We start from the raw sequence: 16,173 nt of genomic DNA on the forward strand, positions 1-16,173 counted from the left end.
AAGTTCAGGAATTGCGACCCCGCGGTTGACCGTGCGTACCAGGCGAAGGTTGGTGCTGGTGATGGAGTGACGACGGGGACACGGGTCACAGTCTCGAGGCCTCCCCTGGGGAATGGGAAATAATCTGCCTCGATCTTCCAGAGCCCCGGTGCTCCACCAGGAGCCCCAGCAGATTCTAAGAAAGGTTCTGACCACGACACCCAAGAAGCCTGAATGGTGGGAAACTTTTTTTAAGCTTTAAAGCAATTTTCAGATTTGAGCAACAGACAAACTGAGCAGAACGAGAGAGAGACTGGCCTTCTCCCTCCCAAGGGCTCTCCCACCTGTGCACTCCCGCCTCTCCCCCGCCAGCCCTTTGCTCAGACTTGCCCTTGCCCAGAAGGAAAGACGTGTCCTTGCCCTTTCCCAGAAGGCCCTTTTCTCCCCACTCTACTTGGCAGACTCTCTTTCAAGAACAACTCAAGCCCGTCCCCCCCCCCGGGAAGGCCCTGGGACCCCCGTCCGGGGCAGCTGCTCGCCCCCCACGCTGCTGTGGCACTGCGCCCACGCCTCCACTGCAGCCCGAGCCCCTCACAGCACTCGCTCCTCACGCGCCACTCGAGTCTCGCCTGCCCTCCCCCAGCATCTTCCCGACGCTTCACCCCAGCAGCACCTACACTCCACAAAGGCGGTGGGCTGAACGCTGGACTAGGACCATGGCTAGGACACACGAATGTTCCGGGAAGGAGTACGAACAGGTCTTCTGCAGGGGACGCCGGCTGCCTCCCAGTACCACGCCACCCGCTCCATTCTGTGGCAGCCTCGTGGGGCGGGGCTGAGCCCACCTGTCTTTGGGCCTTGACTGGCAGTGACAGGAACCAACAGGCTCCCCCTTTGTTTATGGGGGTTTTCTGTTACTTTGCAGGGAGGGTTCCCTGGCTGACAGAAAATCCTCTCCTCAGAGTGATGGGTGACAAACTCCCAGTGTCATCCCAGGGACTGGGCAGTGCCTGGACGTCATCAGCAGGAAACGTGACATCAGCAGGAAACGGCTGACAGCAGGGTAGGTGAGGAACAGAAACCCAAGAGTAACACAGAAGGACCAGGGCTTGAATGCCAGGCTGGCAACGCGACAAGGGGACAAATGCTGGAGGGCTGCCGGGCTGCCAGGTGGCCTTACGGACAGCCGAGGGCAGCTCAAAGAGTGAGAGACAGGCAGGAGGAGGGGGACTAACGTCTGCTGACTGTCTGCCACGCGCCCGGCACCGTACCAGCGGGCCCTGCATCAGTCAGTCACCAAACGTTTCCTGATCACCTACCATGTGCCAGACAGGCAAAGCCTCTGCTCCCACAGAGCTTACATTCAGGGGACAACGATCAAGTAAGTAAACACAGCAATAATTTCAGAAAGTGAGGGTACCATGGAGAAAAGGAGGGCATGAAATAGCAACTAGTGAGGGCAGTAGGAAGGGGAACAACCACAGGTAATCAGGGAGGGCCTCTCGGAGGAGGTGATATTTAGGATGAGACCTGAATAATGAGGCACCCAGTCCCACAAAAAGCCAAGGAAGAGCCCTTTGTGTACGCAACTTATTTCTTTGTGTTTTTTTTCCTTTTATTTTATTATGAAAAGTTTCAAACATACGAAAAGTAGGGAGAATACCATAAGAAACTCCTATGTACCTTTTGCCTGACTTCAAAATTCTCAATGCACAGTCAATCCTGATTCATCTAGGTGCTCGCCCACTCCCCTCATCGCAGATTTTTTTTCCTTTTATATAAAAGTCTTTATTTTATTTATATATTATTGACAGAAAATTGGCATATAACATTATATAAGTTTCAGGTGTATATAAGTTTCAACTGTATACACGACAAAGTGATCACTTCCAAAGTCTAGTTACCATCCAACCCCAGATCATTTTTAAGCAAAATCCAGCATATTGCTGCATCCATAAATATTTTTATATGTTTCTCTAAGAGATAAGGATTCTTTTTTATAATAAACACAGTGTCACTGTAACACCTTAAAAAATTAGCAATTCCTTACTGCCACCATCTCTCCAGTCTACAATATTTCATGAAAGTTAAGAAGCCAATGGTTAGAAGACACACCATTCTTTCATGAATCAATAAGAAAGACAACTGCCAATCATAACTATAGGATGGACTCATTTTACGACACATCCTAATTTCAGAAATGTTTAAAGTGTAAAACAAAACACATGCCTTAGAATCGATTAAATGTAGTCCTTTAACTCTCAAAACCACCTCCCATGTTACTATTTACTGTTCTCATCTGAAAGACAAGGCTCAGAGGCCTGGGGTAACATCACACCTCCCCAGCTCCTCCCTCCACCATGACGTGGGTGATTTCTCCCCTCCTCCCTCTCAGGGTCTTCCAGTGAGCTCCAGGGCCTTCTTCCCAAATGCCAGGTCAGGTTCTGCAGCGAGCTCTGAGGCTCTCTGGCAGTGGCCCAGCCTCTGCGGTCACCGGGGTGGCTTGTCCACAGGAACAGGCTTATCTGAGACTCTCAGACAGGGGCTGGCTCTCCTCAGCCACTGTTACATTCTCATCCCCGCTGTGTCTGAAGGCCCAGCTCTGAGCACTGGAGCAAAAGTCAGCTGAGGCTGGAAGCATGGCAGCTCTGGCGTCCTGAAGCCACAGGGCACCCACCCGCCGCAGCCAACGGTACCTGAATCCTTGGACACCATGGGCTTCCAATTCGCGGAAGGAGTCACTTAGCACTGTGCTCCACACTCACCACCGTGCTCCAGCCCACACTCAAGGGAGGAGAATTGGGCTCCATCTTTGGAAGGGAAGGAGATCAAAGAACTTGCAGGTATATTTTTAAACCACACACAGGTCAGAAAGCAACAGAAGAAACTCTTAGACAGGCCCAAACCGCGAGACGGTCTATAATCCACTAGGCCTGCACTCTCGAAAACATCAACGTCCTGAGACAGCGAAAGGTACGTGACAGTATGTGACTTCCAAGACCAGGTCATGAGACAGAGAGGGTTCCTCTTTGTTCCCTCCCGTGGACTATCCATTCTGGGAAAACCAGACGCCACGTGGCGAGAACACACGGGTATCCCACAGTCTACGTCAGGAGGGACTGAGGCCTCGCCAGCCAGCCGCACAAACTTCCCAGCAGGGGACAGCCATCTTGAGAGCAGATCCTCCAGCCCCAAGCCGTGAGATGAGGAAAGCCCTGAGCGCACTTTGACTGAGATCTCAGGAGAGATCCCAAGCCAGAACCACCCAGCGAGCCACTCCCGAACTCCTCACCCACAGCCATCATGGGAGGTCACAAACGCGGACTGTGGTTTTAGGTCACTAAGTTTTGTAGTCATAGATGTGCTGAAATAAATCACAAGGAAACTCTCAGACAGGCCCAAACCGCGAGATGGTCTATAATCCACTAGGGCTGCGCTCTCGAAAACATCGACGTCCTGAGACAGCGAAAGGCTGAGGGGCCTCTCAGACTGAGGGAGACGGAAGAGGCAGGACAATGGCAGTCAGATTGATTCTCCATCAGACGCCCGCTGAGGAAGGAAAAAGGGCTCTAAAAGCCGGGGCAGTGGGAAAATCCAACACTGCACAAGTCTCGTGAATTTGCTAACTACATCATGGTACATGAGAGAACGCCCTTATTCTCAGAAAAGAGACGCTGAAGTGACACAGGATAAAGGATTACTATCTGTAACTTACTGTCAAATGTGTATTATACTATAGCGTGCACACAGAAAGAGAAATATTAAGTACGTGGGGCAAAATAATGAGTTGATCTAGGTGATGGATATATAGGAGCTGGTTACGCTTTCTTGCAAATATTCCCTAGGTTTGAATTTTTCAAAATTAAAAGTTTAATACAAAAAGAAGAAAAAACTGTTGATGATGCAAAGGGTGCCCTCACACACCACGCTGATCCTGACCTGTAAACGTGCGTCTCGATCTCTGTGGCCCCAACGAAGGCCCCTCCGACCTCATTCTTTCCCACTTCCACCAAAGCAGCTGCCTCCTCTAAACACAGGTTATAGCGAGTGGAAAACACATACACACGTGTGAAAATACAAGCCTCTGAGCACTAGACGGTGTGCATAGAAAAGCTATTGTAGTCCAACGGAGGCATCAGAAAGAATTCATTGCTTATACGACATGAAAAAAAGTGTTTTTGTGAAGGCTAAAGATAAAGATTTTATCTTTAAAAGAAGGTAAAGCTCAAGTTTAGTTTTGAACGTGCACAGGTCCAAAGAGAAATGAGTGGAAATAAGGACAGTGAAGTGAGGTTTTCAAAAATGAAGTTTAGTCAATTTAGAGAACTGTCTTTTCGTCTGAAATGACACCCCTACTGTTTTGGATTAAAATTTATTTCTTCTCAAGATGAGAATAAGCAGCAGGTTGGGGAAAGTTCTGCCCGCCCGAGTAGCATCAGGATCGTCAGTCAGTCCCTCCTCGGTGTTTTATTTGTGTTTTCACTGCTCTGTGAGAACCAAAAGCCCGAGGCCACATTCTAGAACATCTAGGTGAGCCATGTGTGTCGCCTTAAATCACAAGAACACCGCGTACCGGTTTGGCAATACATACTCAGAGTGTCAAAAACTTCCTCCTCTCTTTGATCTCACATCTATGTATCTCAGAATTTCTCACCTAAGAAAATAACCAGATACCCTGAAGGAGGCTTGCTATAAAAATTTTTCTTTGTAACACTATTTATCACAGCAAAAAAAACCCTGCAAACAATCTCAATGTCCAAGAAGAAACAGCTGAAGTGCAGCACAGCCGCACAAGGAAATGCTACACGGCCATCCGAAACCACATTTTCAGAGGCTCTTTAATGATGATGGAGAATGGTCACACTCTAATGTTAAATCAAAAAGCAGCAGAAGTGACAGTACGTGACAAATCTACGGACAGTATTATGCCAATTCCAGAAACGAGTGTGCGCACACGCTCACACATAAACAATAAAGAATAGAAAGAAATATGCCAAAAATGTTAACAACGGCCGTTTCTGAGCAAGGAGAGAGCACTGATTGTTATTTAGCTCTTCATATTTTTCTGCATTCTAAAATTGTTCTACGATGAACATGCATCATTTTTATAATCACAAAGAAAGATTATTTTTTAAAAGCTGGGTCAAACTTCTTTGCTCCCTGTAGCAAAAGCCTTCATTGAGCAATAATTTAATAGTCTACCCTCTCCTTTTTTTCTCCGCCTAGCGTAGTTTCTCTCTCTTTCTTTTAAACTTCCCTTAAAGGCATCCTCCTTCATGAAGTTCAGTGCATCCTTCTGGAATGTCTCTCAGTTTGCTTCCAGGAAAAATACTTGACCCTTCTCCTGACTGAGAAAAGGCTGTGCATCCCTCAAGCAGACAAGGACCGCAGGGCACCGCTTCAGCAGTCCACCTTTGCCTGGGGGACAACAGGGGGCTCCCAGCTACCTTCACTGCTGCGCCACAGTAAGCCATCCTTTCCTTAAGCTTCTGGCATAACCCAGGTGCTTCGTGAGGCCGGGGACTGCTTGTGCTTGTCTGTATTTCGGCACGCCCGCACTGCACCTGGTCACAGCAGGGACCTTTGCTGAGCGCTCACTACTGATGGGCAGGCAGTGTGCCAAGCAGGTTACACACATGACTTAACCTACAGCAGGTGGGGCCACCATCACCTCCACGAGCACCAGGCAGGTCTACGTATTAGACGTACGGGAATGACTGGGTGCAGTAAACGCCTCCTGAGCTTCTTGTACCTTTATATCTAGGTTATCACATAAATGTCTGTAAAAGAATGAAGACTCACCTCCTTTGCAGAACAGGCCAGGGAGGCCATCACGTGCATCGGTCTGCTTCACCTGCCTCACGATCCTTATCTCCTCTCTTCACCTGAGGGCACTTTGATTTCTCTTTCAAGAACCGATTGCCTCAATTCTCAGTCTGTGTGCTTCCTGCAGGGCTAAACACACTCACCCCCCCACACACATATATGCACATGTGCAAACACACGTACACATGCCCCGCCGGGAAGGTCCCATCCCCCAGGCCAGACTGATCAACACTTTCCTGAGGACACCAGTTGAGTCCCTGAACCCAGAGTCCAGGAAACCTGAACCCAGTTCTAATCCTGACTCTTCTGTGACAGATGTCAATATATTCTCTAGTATATCTAAATCAGTTTACATTGCGTCTTCTATCACAGCCCAAAGACTTCTGACTAATGGAGAAAACAAGCATTTTATTTTTTTAAGTGAATACAGGACTTCCACTTCTGGCCATATGGAAGACAAAAATGTCTAGGGACGTTTTTGGGTATAGGACACCCAAAACCTTCTCGATAAAATACTTAAAAGAAAAATCTTTTAAATGCACGGCTCAGCTTACAGAAAAAGTTAAAAGAATTCCTCAGAGTTCAGGAGCAACAAGAAAATACAAACCTAGATGTTAGAGTTGTCAGACACAGAACATAAAATAAGTGTGCTTAATACACTTAAATGAGAGGACCTCAAACGAGTGACAAAGAAACAAGAATGACAGCCAAATCCAGCACAGCAAACACATCTCACAGCAACGGTGCCAGCCGGGGGACAACGAACGCTGCCTTCAAACACCAAACTATCAACCTCGAATTATATAGCCAACCAAACTGTCTTCAAAGAACAAGAGCGAAATAAAAACACTGTCAGAGAAATAAAACTGAGTGTTTACAACAATAACCTTTTCTACAGTCATTAATACATGATGCGTTTCAGGAAGAAGGAAAAGAAACCCAGAAAGGTCTCGGACATCCAAAGACCACCATTCAGGAAAGAATGATGGGCAGAGAAAATGGTAAACTGGAGGAGAAATGCAAACAAACAAACTCGGCATTTTTAAAGTGTCTAATGTGTTGGTTTAAAGAGCGAGACCAAATTCAAACACTGGAGTAAAATGGCATATAAATTGGGCAGGAAGGCAGTCAAGGTTAAAGCATTCTAAGGTCCACAGTTACTTTAGCCCTGCAGAGTTAGATGTGTACTTTCAAATTTACCACTAAAGATTAGAAAAAAAGACTGTGACTGCCAAATTAGCAGAGACAGAAAAATGGAATGAGAAGGGAGACACCTCATCAACTCAAAAGGCAGCACGAAAAAAATACACAGAAAAAGCATAACCAATAGAAAGCATAAAATAAGAGGGCACAATCAAATCCTAAAGTTTCAGGAAGCACAACAAATATAAATGGACAAGATTATCTAGTGAAAGTCAAAGACTGTCCGTCTTGATTTTTTTTAATGACAACACAAAATTGAGCAACACGCTATTTAGAGACACGCCTAAAACATAAACACACAGAATGAGGGAAAAGAAAAGAATGAAGTTAGTACCAGGAAAATACTAACCCAAACCGAACCTGTTCTGTAGACTTTAGAGAACTGATTCAAAGAAAGGGTGCCACTCGGACAACTGCAAGATGGGTCTAACAAGAATTAATAAAATATCCTACAGTTTACAACCTAGTTGGGGAAGAAAAAAAATCAGTGTAATCTCCACACCATGTGCAACGTTTTTCCAAAGATAATGCTGTTCAGAGAAGAGACGAGCAGGCCACCTCTCTGCAAAAAGAGAAACCCCAACCAACTCCCTCCTGCCAGCTGCAGCAGGACACAAACACTTTCTTTTGCTGAATTTCCTATGTAGAAGTATTTTGCGACTCTGCCACGGCAGCACCCAAGTTCTTATTCCTGAACTCAGATCCATATCTGCAATTATAGCACTAGTAAGGGTAAACTGGAGCAAGTGTTCAAGAAATGCAAACACCTGTATTATTTACACACTTTGCTGACCAGTGGTTCACAACTGCCCCGCTACAGCACAGAAGAGCGTAAGTTCACATGCATGGCATCCCCATACATGTGCCGGTGGAAACGCACAGCCCGAGGGCATCGTCACTCCACCTTTCTCTGCCACTGACTTTGTCAGAATGCAAATGAGAATGACATTATAGTGATTATCTCAAAGCTTCTCTGACCTATGAAAACTAAAACTTTTTGCAAATACTGGTACAACATTATCAGCAACCATTTACTTGTGACACATCTTCCAACTAACTGTGATGTCACCATTAGTTTCAACTGCACTGGAGCTGTTATTAACTTCTACTTTGTCTAATTCTGGTATTCTTCCACACCCTCAAAAGCACACACCCTTAATCTTCTGAGTGAGAAAGCCACAGGCTCTAAGCCAGCAGCTTTCAACCCCAGTGGCACACCGGCCTCAGCCTGGGCCCTACCCACAGAAATGCTATTTAATTGTTCTGGGGAAGGTCCTCGGCATCGATAGTTTTCAAAGTTCCCCATGGCCACAAACCCAGCTCTCTGGATCCCCACTACGGCCTGCGGCCATCTCAGAGTGAAAGTTCCCCTCTTCTTGCCAGGCTCCAGCGAGATGACATTTGTGAGTTTCGCAAACCCTATACTTACTATAGTGCCATGCAAGGATTCCTTGTCATCCTCCTCCTCCTCCTCCTGGATTCAGTGCTGTAACTAAAAGAAATCAAGTCGTGCTCCAATCCATTGGCCTGTGAATTATTAGATTCACAGAAGGGCAGACTCAGTAGCCAGGCTTGCAGACCCCAGGAAGAGCCAAGCCTAACAGTCCTTCGGCAGCGCCCAACTCCCTGCCTATGGTAACAGGTTTATCCACGGGACTGTAAAGACGGGTTAAAAACCTGTGTGGGCCTAAGCACATACGTACTCATGTCTGAATATGTTCTCGCCCACGTACCCATATGGATATTTTTCAAAATCTACTTCTATACCTGGAAAAGTCTAGAAATGTTAACAAGCACAGCAAAATGTTAACAGCGATTCTCCCAGGGGTGGTAAGTTTATGGGCGATTTTTGTTTTTCTCTTTTTCGCTTCTCTGTATATGCTAAAATTTCTAGAGTGAACATGTATTGCTTTTATAAGTAAAATAAACAGATAAATAACTGTCTCCACCGCAAAGGGGAGGAGGAATAAAAGGAATATTGCGAAGGAATAAAAGACGGGAGCTCTAGATGACCTCTGCTCCTTGGGGGCACAGCTTTTCCTCTCTGGGTAGTCTGGATGCTCCCTTGGGGCCTTGCCTCCTGCGACATTCAAGGACCTTAACCACCCTCTGCTTATTAGTTAGGGTCCTCCCATGCCGACTGTGAACTCATAATTACCATTCTGGTTTCTCAGGCTAAACCTCGAGACCCTGATTAGGTCCTCATCCCTGTATGAACCATAATAAGAGTGAGCCTCCATGAAAGGCCCTGACCGACTGGCCACCCTGAAGTGATGGCTCAAGGCCTGGCCCTGCTGAGACTGACACAGATCAAGCTCACCTTTCTCTCCAGCGGGCAAGAATAACCCAACAGGCATTGCTGCAGGAATGAAAGGCAGGAGGCATTCACACTCCTTATTACGCTGGGTTTGGATTAATTTCCCAGGGTCAATGCAACAGCAGGATCTATACGCAAATCCTGATAGGACACAGGGCAGCTGCGTCACCATGGAGACGGGACACCATAAGCCCCACAGGTCATCCACAGTGTTTCAAAGAGATTTCACAACCTGGGACAATAAAGGAAGCTGGAACCCGGAAAAGAAAAACTTTATGACCCATCCCCAGATGACTCTGAAAAGCCACCTCCTGGGTACATTGTTGGCAACAGAGAAGGGAGGAAAAACTAATAAGATCTGAGTACACAGTACGTTCCCAGGTATTAGGTGTTTTATTAACTCCTAGGTTCTGTTATTTCTGCTCATTCCCTATTTTGCAGTTAGGGAAACTGAGACTCAGAGAGGCTAGATAGCTTGCCCAAGATCACAGAGCTCAGGAGCAAAAGAGCCAGGTTTTCTCTCCCCTGGTCTGGGTTTGTACCCTGGGTCTAACCTGAGAGCTTCCCCAGCCCTTGCCTCAGGGAGCACCAACCCCAACAGACAAATTTCTACTCAAAAAGATGAGCAGTGAAAATGCCTCAGGCAGAAGCACAAGGCTAGGCAAGGGCAGATCTGGAAGACAGAGAGGACAGCAAAGCGCAAGTCCATCCAGACTGCCGACGGGGCAGAGGAGGCCTCTCTTGCAGGCACCAAGGCTCTCTCTGGCCAAGGATCCACTGAGCAGGTCCCTAAAATCAGCACAGTGCCAAGGGGGCCAGCAGCGTCACAGTCCCCCAAGGCCACTTCCTGCCTTGGGGCCTTGGCGAGCCACCTGTCCTCTCTGAGCCTATTTCCACACCTGTAAAGCAGGAATGACACACAGTGGGTGGGGTGGCAGGTGCCTAGGGCACACGGCAGGCTGCCCCCTGCCTCCTCCCTGGACCCCCTCTCTGAGCCCTCTTTTCCTCAGTCTTAAAGGAGGGGGCTCAAACGGGGACCTGGAAGATCCCCAGCAAGGGAGGAAAGGAGGGAGAGGCCAGGAGGGTGTCCTCTTGCTACCACCTTGTTCCCCTCTCACCCAAGCAGCGGGGCAACCGCCCAGCCAGCTGCTCCAACAGGAGTCAGGCGTCTGACCACCCAGGCTCGGCCGCACCATCCACGCGAGTGAGTTGAGCTGGACCACAGCCAGAAGGAGTGCTTCCCACCAGCTGCTCCTTCCTGGCTTCCTCCTCCTAAAGCTTAGGAATCCAACTCCCAGTGACAGGGAAGGAGGCTTGTGGCCTCTGACTTGGCCTTCCAGCCGCCCTTCACTTTACCTGCGGCGCGCCCTCCCCTCCGCTTCCTTCGCCGCCCTGGCGCACACAGGCAGGTGAATGGAGCCTGGCTCCAAGCCTCGGAGCCCTTCGCTTCCCCAAGGCAGCGGGGCAGCGGCGGAGCTGGACCGGGGGTGCTGCGGCCGCAGGAGGGGCACTCAAAGAGGGTCTTAACTTAAACCTGTCTGCTTAGCCCCCACCCCCACACTTTTCAAGGCCGAATGACAGACCTTCTCTAGGGGGAGGGAGCCAAGAGACCACGTAGTGACAGACTCGTCAATTGCTGAAAGTTTTCTATTTTCGTTTTCTAAAACTTTCTTGCGCCTTCCCCCTATGAACACTTCCACTGCCCACTTCCGAGAAAGACTCAATACGACGCGCGATCCCCAGGTATTTCGAAACCCCAGTTGCGTCCCGCCACTTCACAGATGCAGAAACCGAGGCCCGGGGACTCGGCGGGCAGTGCTCCTCCCGCCAGCCGCGGACTCACAGCGGGTTCCAGCGCTCGGGCAGGCGGCGGTGCAGCGAGATGCGGTCGCTGAGGTAGATGTTGATCTGGTGCAGCCGCACGCTCTCCTCCTGCAGCCGCAGCTCACTGTCCTGCAGCTGCAGCCGCACCGCCTCGCCCCGCGCGCCCAGAGCCGCCTCGGACACCGGCGGCCGCGGCAGGACCGGCTCGCGCCGCCCGGAGCGCGGGGTGCGCGGGGTGCCCGGCTCGGCCCCGGCCCCGGCCCCGCGCCGCGCCCGCAGCACCGAGCCCAGCCCGGCCAGCGCGAGCAGCGCGAGCAACGCCAGCAGCGCCTCCCGGCCGCGCCGCAGCCCCCGCGGGCACCGCCGCCGCGCTGCGCGACCCCACATGCGCCCGCCGCTGTGGCCAGCGCTCGCGCGCCAGGAGGCGGCGGCGCAGCCCGGGACCCGGATCCCGGAACCGCGCGCCGCCCCGCCCAGCCCCCGGCCCGCCCCCTGCGCACCGCCCCCCGCCCGCCCGGCCGGCCAGAGCGCCTGCAGGAGCGAGGCTCTCACGCCCCGAGGGCGGCTGATCGTTACCGGGCCCCACGTGGGGTCGCTGCCACTGGCACCTTCTCTGCGGGCTGTGTGCATTCTTAAACAGGTCACGGCTGTAAAAGCCTTAGCTCGGCTCCTGGCACATCGTAAGGGCTCAGTAAACGCTGGCTGAGTGCACCCTGCATTATCTCATCTGACCCTTACACAGTCCAGGAGGAGCCGTCCTAGGATTGTCAACTCCACTTCACAGATAAGGAGACTGGGGCGCAAGGGGGTTAATCGACGCCAGGCTGTCTCTCTGAGGCCTGCGGGCCCCCCTGAGACATATTGCTCGGATCCCTTGAATAATAAACCCTCCTTGGCTCCCTGTTAGTCAATATCTGTTGCTTATCCCTCACTTCACAGATTCCTCCAGGAAATTGATCAAAGGGACGAACTAGCCCCTGAAAAGAACACACGCATGATACCGTCGCACACACCCCAGGCCGTGGCTTGAGGGAATGAGGGAACCACTGGGGCGCTGGAAATGTTTAACAGGGTCAAGACCAGAGTGAGGCATGAGGCTCTCTCCGAGATTCAAAATTTAAGGGTGGGCCAAAAAAAACTCAGTAATCAAAATAAACGATATTTTTTTTTTATTAATGTTATGATAGATTATAACCTTGTGAGATTTCAGTTGTACATTTTTGTTAGTCATGTTGTGGGTACACCACTTCCCCCTCTGTGCCCTCCCCCCACCCCCCCTTTTCCCTGGTAACCACCGATCAGATCTCCTTATCAATATACTAACTTCCACCTATGAGTGGAGTCATATAGAGATCGTCTTTCTCTGACTGGCTTATTTCGCTTAACATAATACCCTCAAGGTCCATCCACGTTGCTGTGAATGGGCCAATTTTGTCTTTTTTTATGGCTGAGTAGTATTCCATTGTGTATATATACCACATCTCCTTTATCCAATCATCAGTTTCTGGGCATGTAGGTTGGTTCCACGTCTTGGCTATTGTAAATAATGCTGCGATGAACATAGGGGTGCAACGGACTCTTGAGATTTCTGATTTCAGGTTCTTAGGATAGATACCCAGTAATGGGATGGCTGGGTCATAGGGTATTTCTATTTTTAACTTTTTGAGAAATCTCCATACTGTTTTCCATAGTGGCTGTACCAGTTTGCATTCCCACCAACAGTGTATGAGGGTTCCTTTTTCTCCACAACCTCTCCAACATTTGTCACTCTTGGTTTTGGATGTTTTTGCCAATCTAACGGGTGTAAGGTGATATCTTAGTGTAGTTTTGATTTGCATTTCCCTGATGATTAGCGATGATGAACATCCTTTCATGTGTCTATTGGCCATATTCATATCTTCTTTTGAGAAATGTCTGTTCATGTCCTCTGCCCATTTTTTGATCGGGTTGTTTGTTTTTTTGTTGTTAAGCAGTGTGAGTTCTTTGTATATTATGGAGATTAACCCTTTGTCGGATAAGTGGCTTGTAAATATTTTTTCCCAATTAGTGAGCTGTTTTTTTGTTTCAATCCTGTTTTCCCTTGCCTTGAAGAAGCTCTTTAGCCTGATGAAGTCCCATTTGTTTATTCTTTCTATTGTTTCCCTCAACTGGGGAGTTATAGTGTCCGAAAAGATTCTTTTGAAACTGATGTCAAAGAGTGTACTGCCTATATTCTCTTCCAAAAGACTTATTGTCTCAGGCCTAATCTTTAGGTCTTTGATCCATTTTGAGTTTATTTTGGTGTGTGGTGAAAAAGAATGGTCAATTTTCAATCTTTTGCATGTGGCTGTCCAGTTTTCCCAGCACCATTTGTTGAAGAGACTTTCTTTTCTCCATTGTAGGCCCTCTGCTCCTTTGTCGAAGATTAGCTGTCCATAGATGTGTGGTTTTATCTCTGGGCTTTCAATTCTGTTCCATTGATCTGTGGACCTGTCTTTGTACCAGTACCATGCTGTTTTGATCACTGTAGCTTTGTAGTATGTTTTGAAATCGGGGATTGTGATTCCGCCGGCTTTGTTTTTCTTGCTCAGGATTGCTTTAGCAATTCGCGGTCTTTTGTTGCCCCATATGAATTTTAGGATCGTTTGTTCAATTTCTGTGAAGAATGTTCTTGGGATTCTGATTGGGATAGCATTGAATCTGTAGATTGCTTTAGGTAGTATGGACATTTTAACTATGTTTATTCTTCCAATCCATGTGCATGGAATGTCTTTCCATCTCTTTATGTCATTGTCAATTTCTTTCAAGAAAGTCTTGTAGTTTTCATTGTATAGATCCTTCACTTCCTTGGTTAAGTTTATCCCAAGGTATTTTATTCTTTTCGTTGCGATTGTGAATGGGATTGAGTTCTTGAGTTCTTTTTCTGTTAGTTCATTGTTAGTGTATAGAAATGCTACTGATTTATGCACGTTAATTTTATACCCTGCTACTTTGCTGTAGTTGTTGATTATTTCTAATAGTTTTTCTATGGATTCTTTGGGGTTTTCTATATATAAGATCATGTTGTCTGCAAACGGTGAGAGTTTTACTTCTTCGTTACCTATTTGGATTCCTTTTATTTCTTTTTCCTGCCGAATTGCTCTGGCCAGCACCTCCAGTACTATGTTGAATAGGAGTGGTGAAAGTGGGCACCCTTGTCTTGCTCCTGTCCTCAGAGGGATGGCTTTCAGTTTTTGTCCATTGAGTATGATGTTGGCTGTGGGTCTGTCATATATGGCCTTTATTATGTTGAGGTACTTTCCTTCTATACCCATTTTATTGAGGGTTTTTATCATAAATGGGTGTTGGATCTTGTCGAATGCTTTCTCTGCATCTATTGAGATGATCACGTGGTTTTTGTTTTTCATTTTGTTGATGTAGTGTATCACGTTGATTGACTTGCGGATGTTGAACCATCCCTGTGTCCCTGGAATAAATCCCACTTGATCATGGTGTATAATCTTTTTGATGTATTGCTGTATTCGGTTTGCCAAAATTTTGTTGAGGATTTTTGCATCTATGTTCATCAGTGATATCGGCCTGTAGTTCTCCTTCTTTGTGTTGTCCTTGTCAGGTTTGGGGATCAGGGTGATGTTGGCTTCATAGAATGTGTTAGGGAGTTCTCCATCTTTCTCAATTTTCTGGAACAGTTTGAGGAGAATAGGTATTAAGTCTTCTTTGAATGTTTGGTAGAATTCTCCAGAGAAGCCGTCTGGTCCTGGACTCTTATTTTTGGGGAGGTTTTTGATTACCGTTTCTATTTCCTTACTTGTGATTGGCCTATTCAGATTCTCCATTTCTTCCTGATTCAGTTTGGGGAGATTGTAGGAGTCTAGGAATTTGTCCATTTCTTCCAGGTTGTTCAATTTGTTGGCATATAGTTTTTCATAGTATTCTCTTATGATCTCTTGTATTTCATTGGTATCTGTTGTGATTTCTCCTCTCTCATTCCTAATTTTATTTATTTGCGATTTCTCTCTTCTTTTCTTGGTGAGTCTGGCTGAAGGTTTGTCAATTTTGTTAATTCTTTCGAAGAACCAACTCTTTGTTTCATTGATCCTTTCTATTGTCTTTTTTGTTTCAATATTGTTTATTTCTGCTCTTATTTTTATTATTTCCCTCCTACTGACTCTAGGCTTTGTTTGTTCTTCTTTTTCTAGTTCTGTCAGGTGTCGTTTGAGGTTGCAATAAACGATATTTTTAAAAAAATCAAAATGAATGCAAAAATCTATGATGAACCAAATATCAAAATTTCCAATAGAGGTAGAATCTGACCGGCTTGCACAGCTCGCCTCGCAGGCCTCATGCCCCTAGTCCCAGCATTAATTCTCTACCTTGCTTTTGGTGGCGATTACATGGCTATAGACATGTGGAAAAATTCATCAAGTTCTCCTCCAAAACCTGTGCGCTGGGCTTATGAAAGTTATATCTCAATTGAAAAAGCAAATAAAAAGAATAAGAAGAGTGAGAAAAGGACAACCCATGGCCTCCAGGACAAGTGCTGAAGTCCTCAGCATGACAGGAGAGGTCCTCAGAATGTGACTCCTCCAAACTCCACAGGGCCTGTCTCACTGCTGCGGGAGGAGAGGGCAGGCTTCACCTTTCCAGCCTTTGTGCCTGCTGGTACTTCTGCTTGAAATGCCCTTCCCCACCTAGCAAACCCCTACCCATCCTTCAAGACCCTGCCAAAAGCCGCCTCCACTGTGAAGCCTTCAGCAGCTCCACAGCCTTTTAGGCAAATGTATTTCAAGATCGCCTCATCCTTTGTGTATTAGTCAGGGTTCCACCAGACAAACACAACCAGTGGGAGCTATATTACAAGATTTACTGCAAGGAACTGGCTTAGGCAATTGTGGGGGCTGGGTAAGTGCGTCCAAAATCTGGAGGGCAGGCCATCAGGAAGGGCAGGCTGAAACTCCCTGGAACAACCTGAAGCTGCAGTCCACAGGCAAAAGTTTCTTATTTTTTAGGGCAACCTCAGATCTGCTCTTTAAGGCCTTTCATCT

General features: G+C 47.6%; 1 protein-coding gene across 1 annotated transcript in view; it reads right to left on the reverse strand.

Moving 5' to 3' along the window:
- Positions 1–11,582, reverse strand: part of GALNT12 (polypeptide N-acetylgalactosaminyltransferase 12) — a 36,599-nt gene extending 25,017 nt beyond the window's left edge. The window contains exon 1 of the mRNA XM_014859715.3: positions 11,169–11,582. Coding sequence (XP_014715201.2) covers positions 11,169–11,536 — 368 coding nt within the window. The 5' untranslated portion in view covers positions 11,537–11,582. The remainder of the gene's footprint in view (positions 1–11,168) is intronic.
- Positions 11,583–16,173: the final 4,591 nt, after the last annotated feature.

This window comes from Equus asinus, chromosome 10 (assembly GCF_041296235.1).
Source record: "Equus asinus isolate D_3611 breed Donkey chromosome 10, EquAss-T2T_v2, whole genome shotgun sequence".
NCBI classification, from domain to species: Eukaryota; Metazoa; Chordata; class Mammalia; order Perissodactyla; family Equidae; genus Equus; species Equus asinus.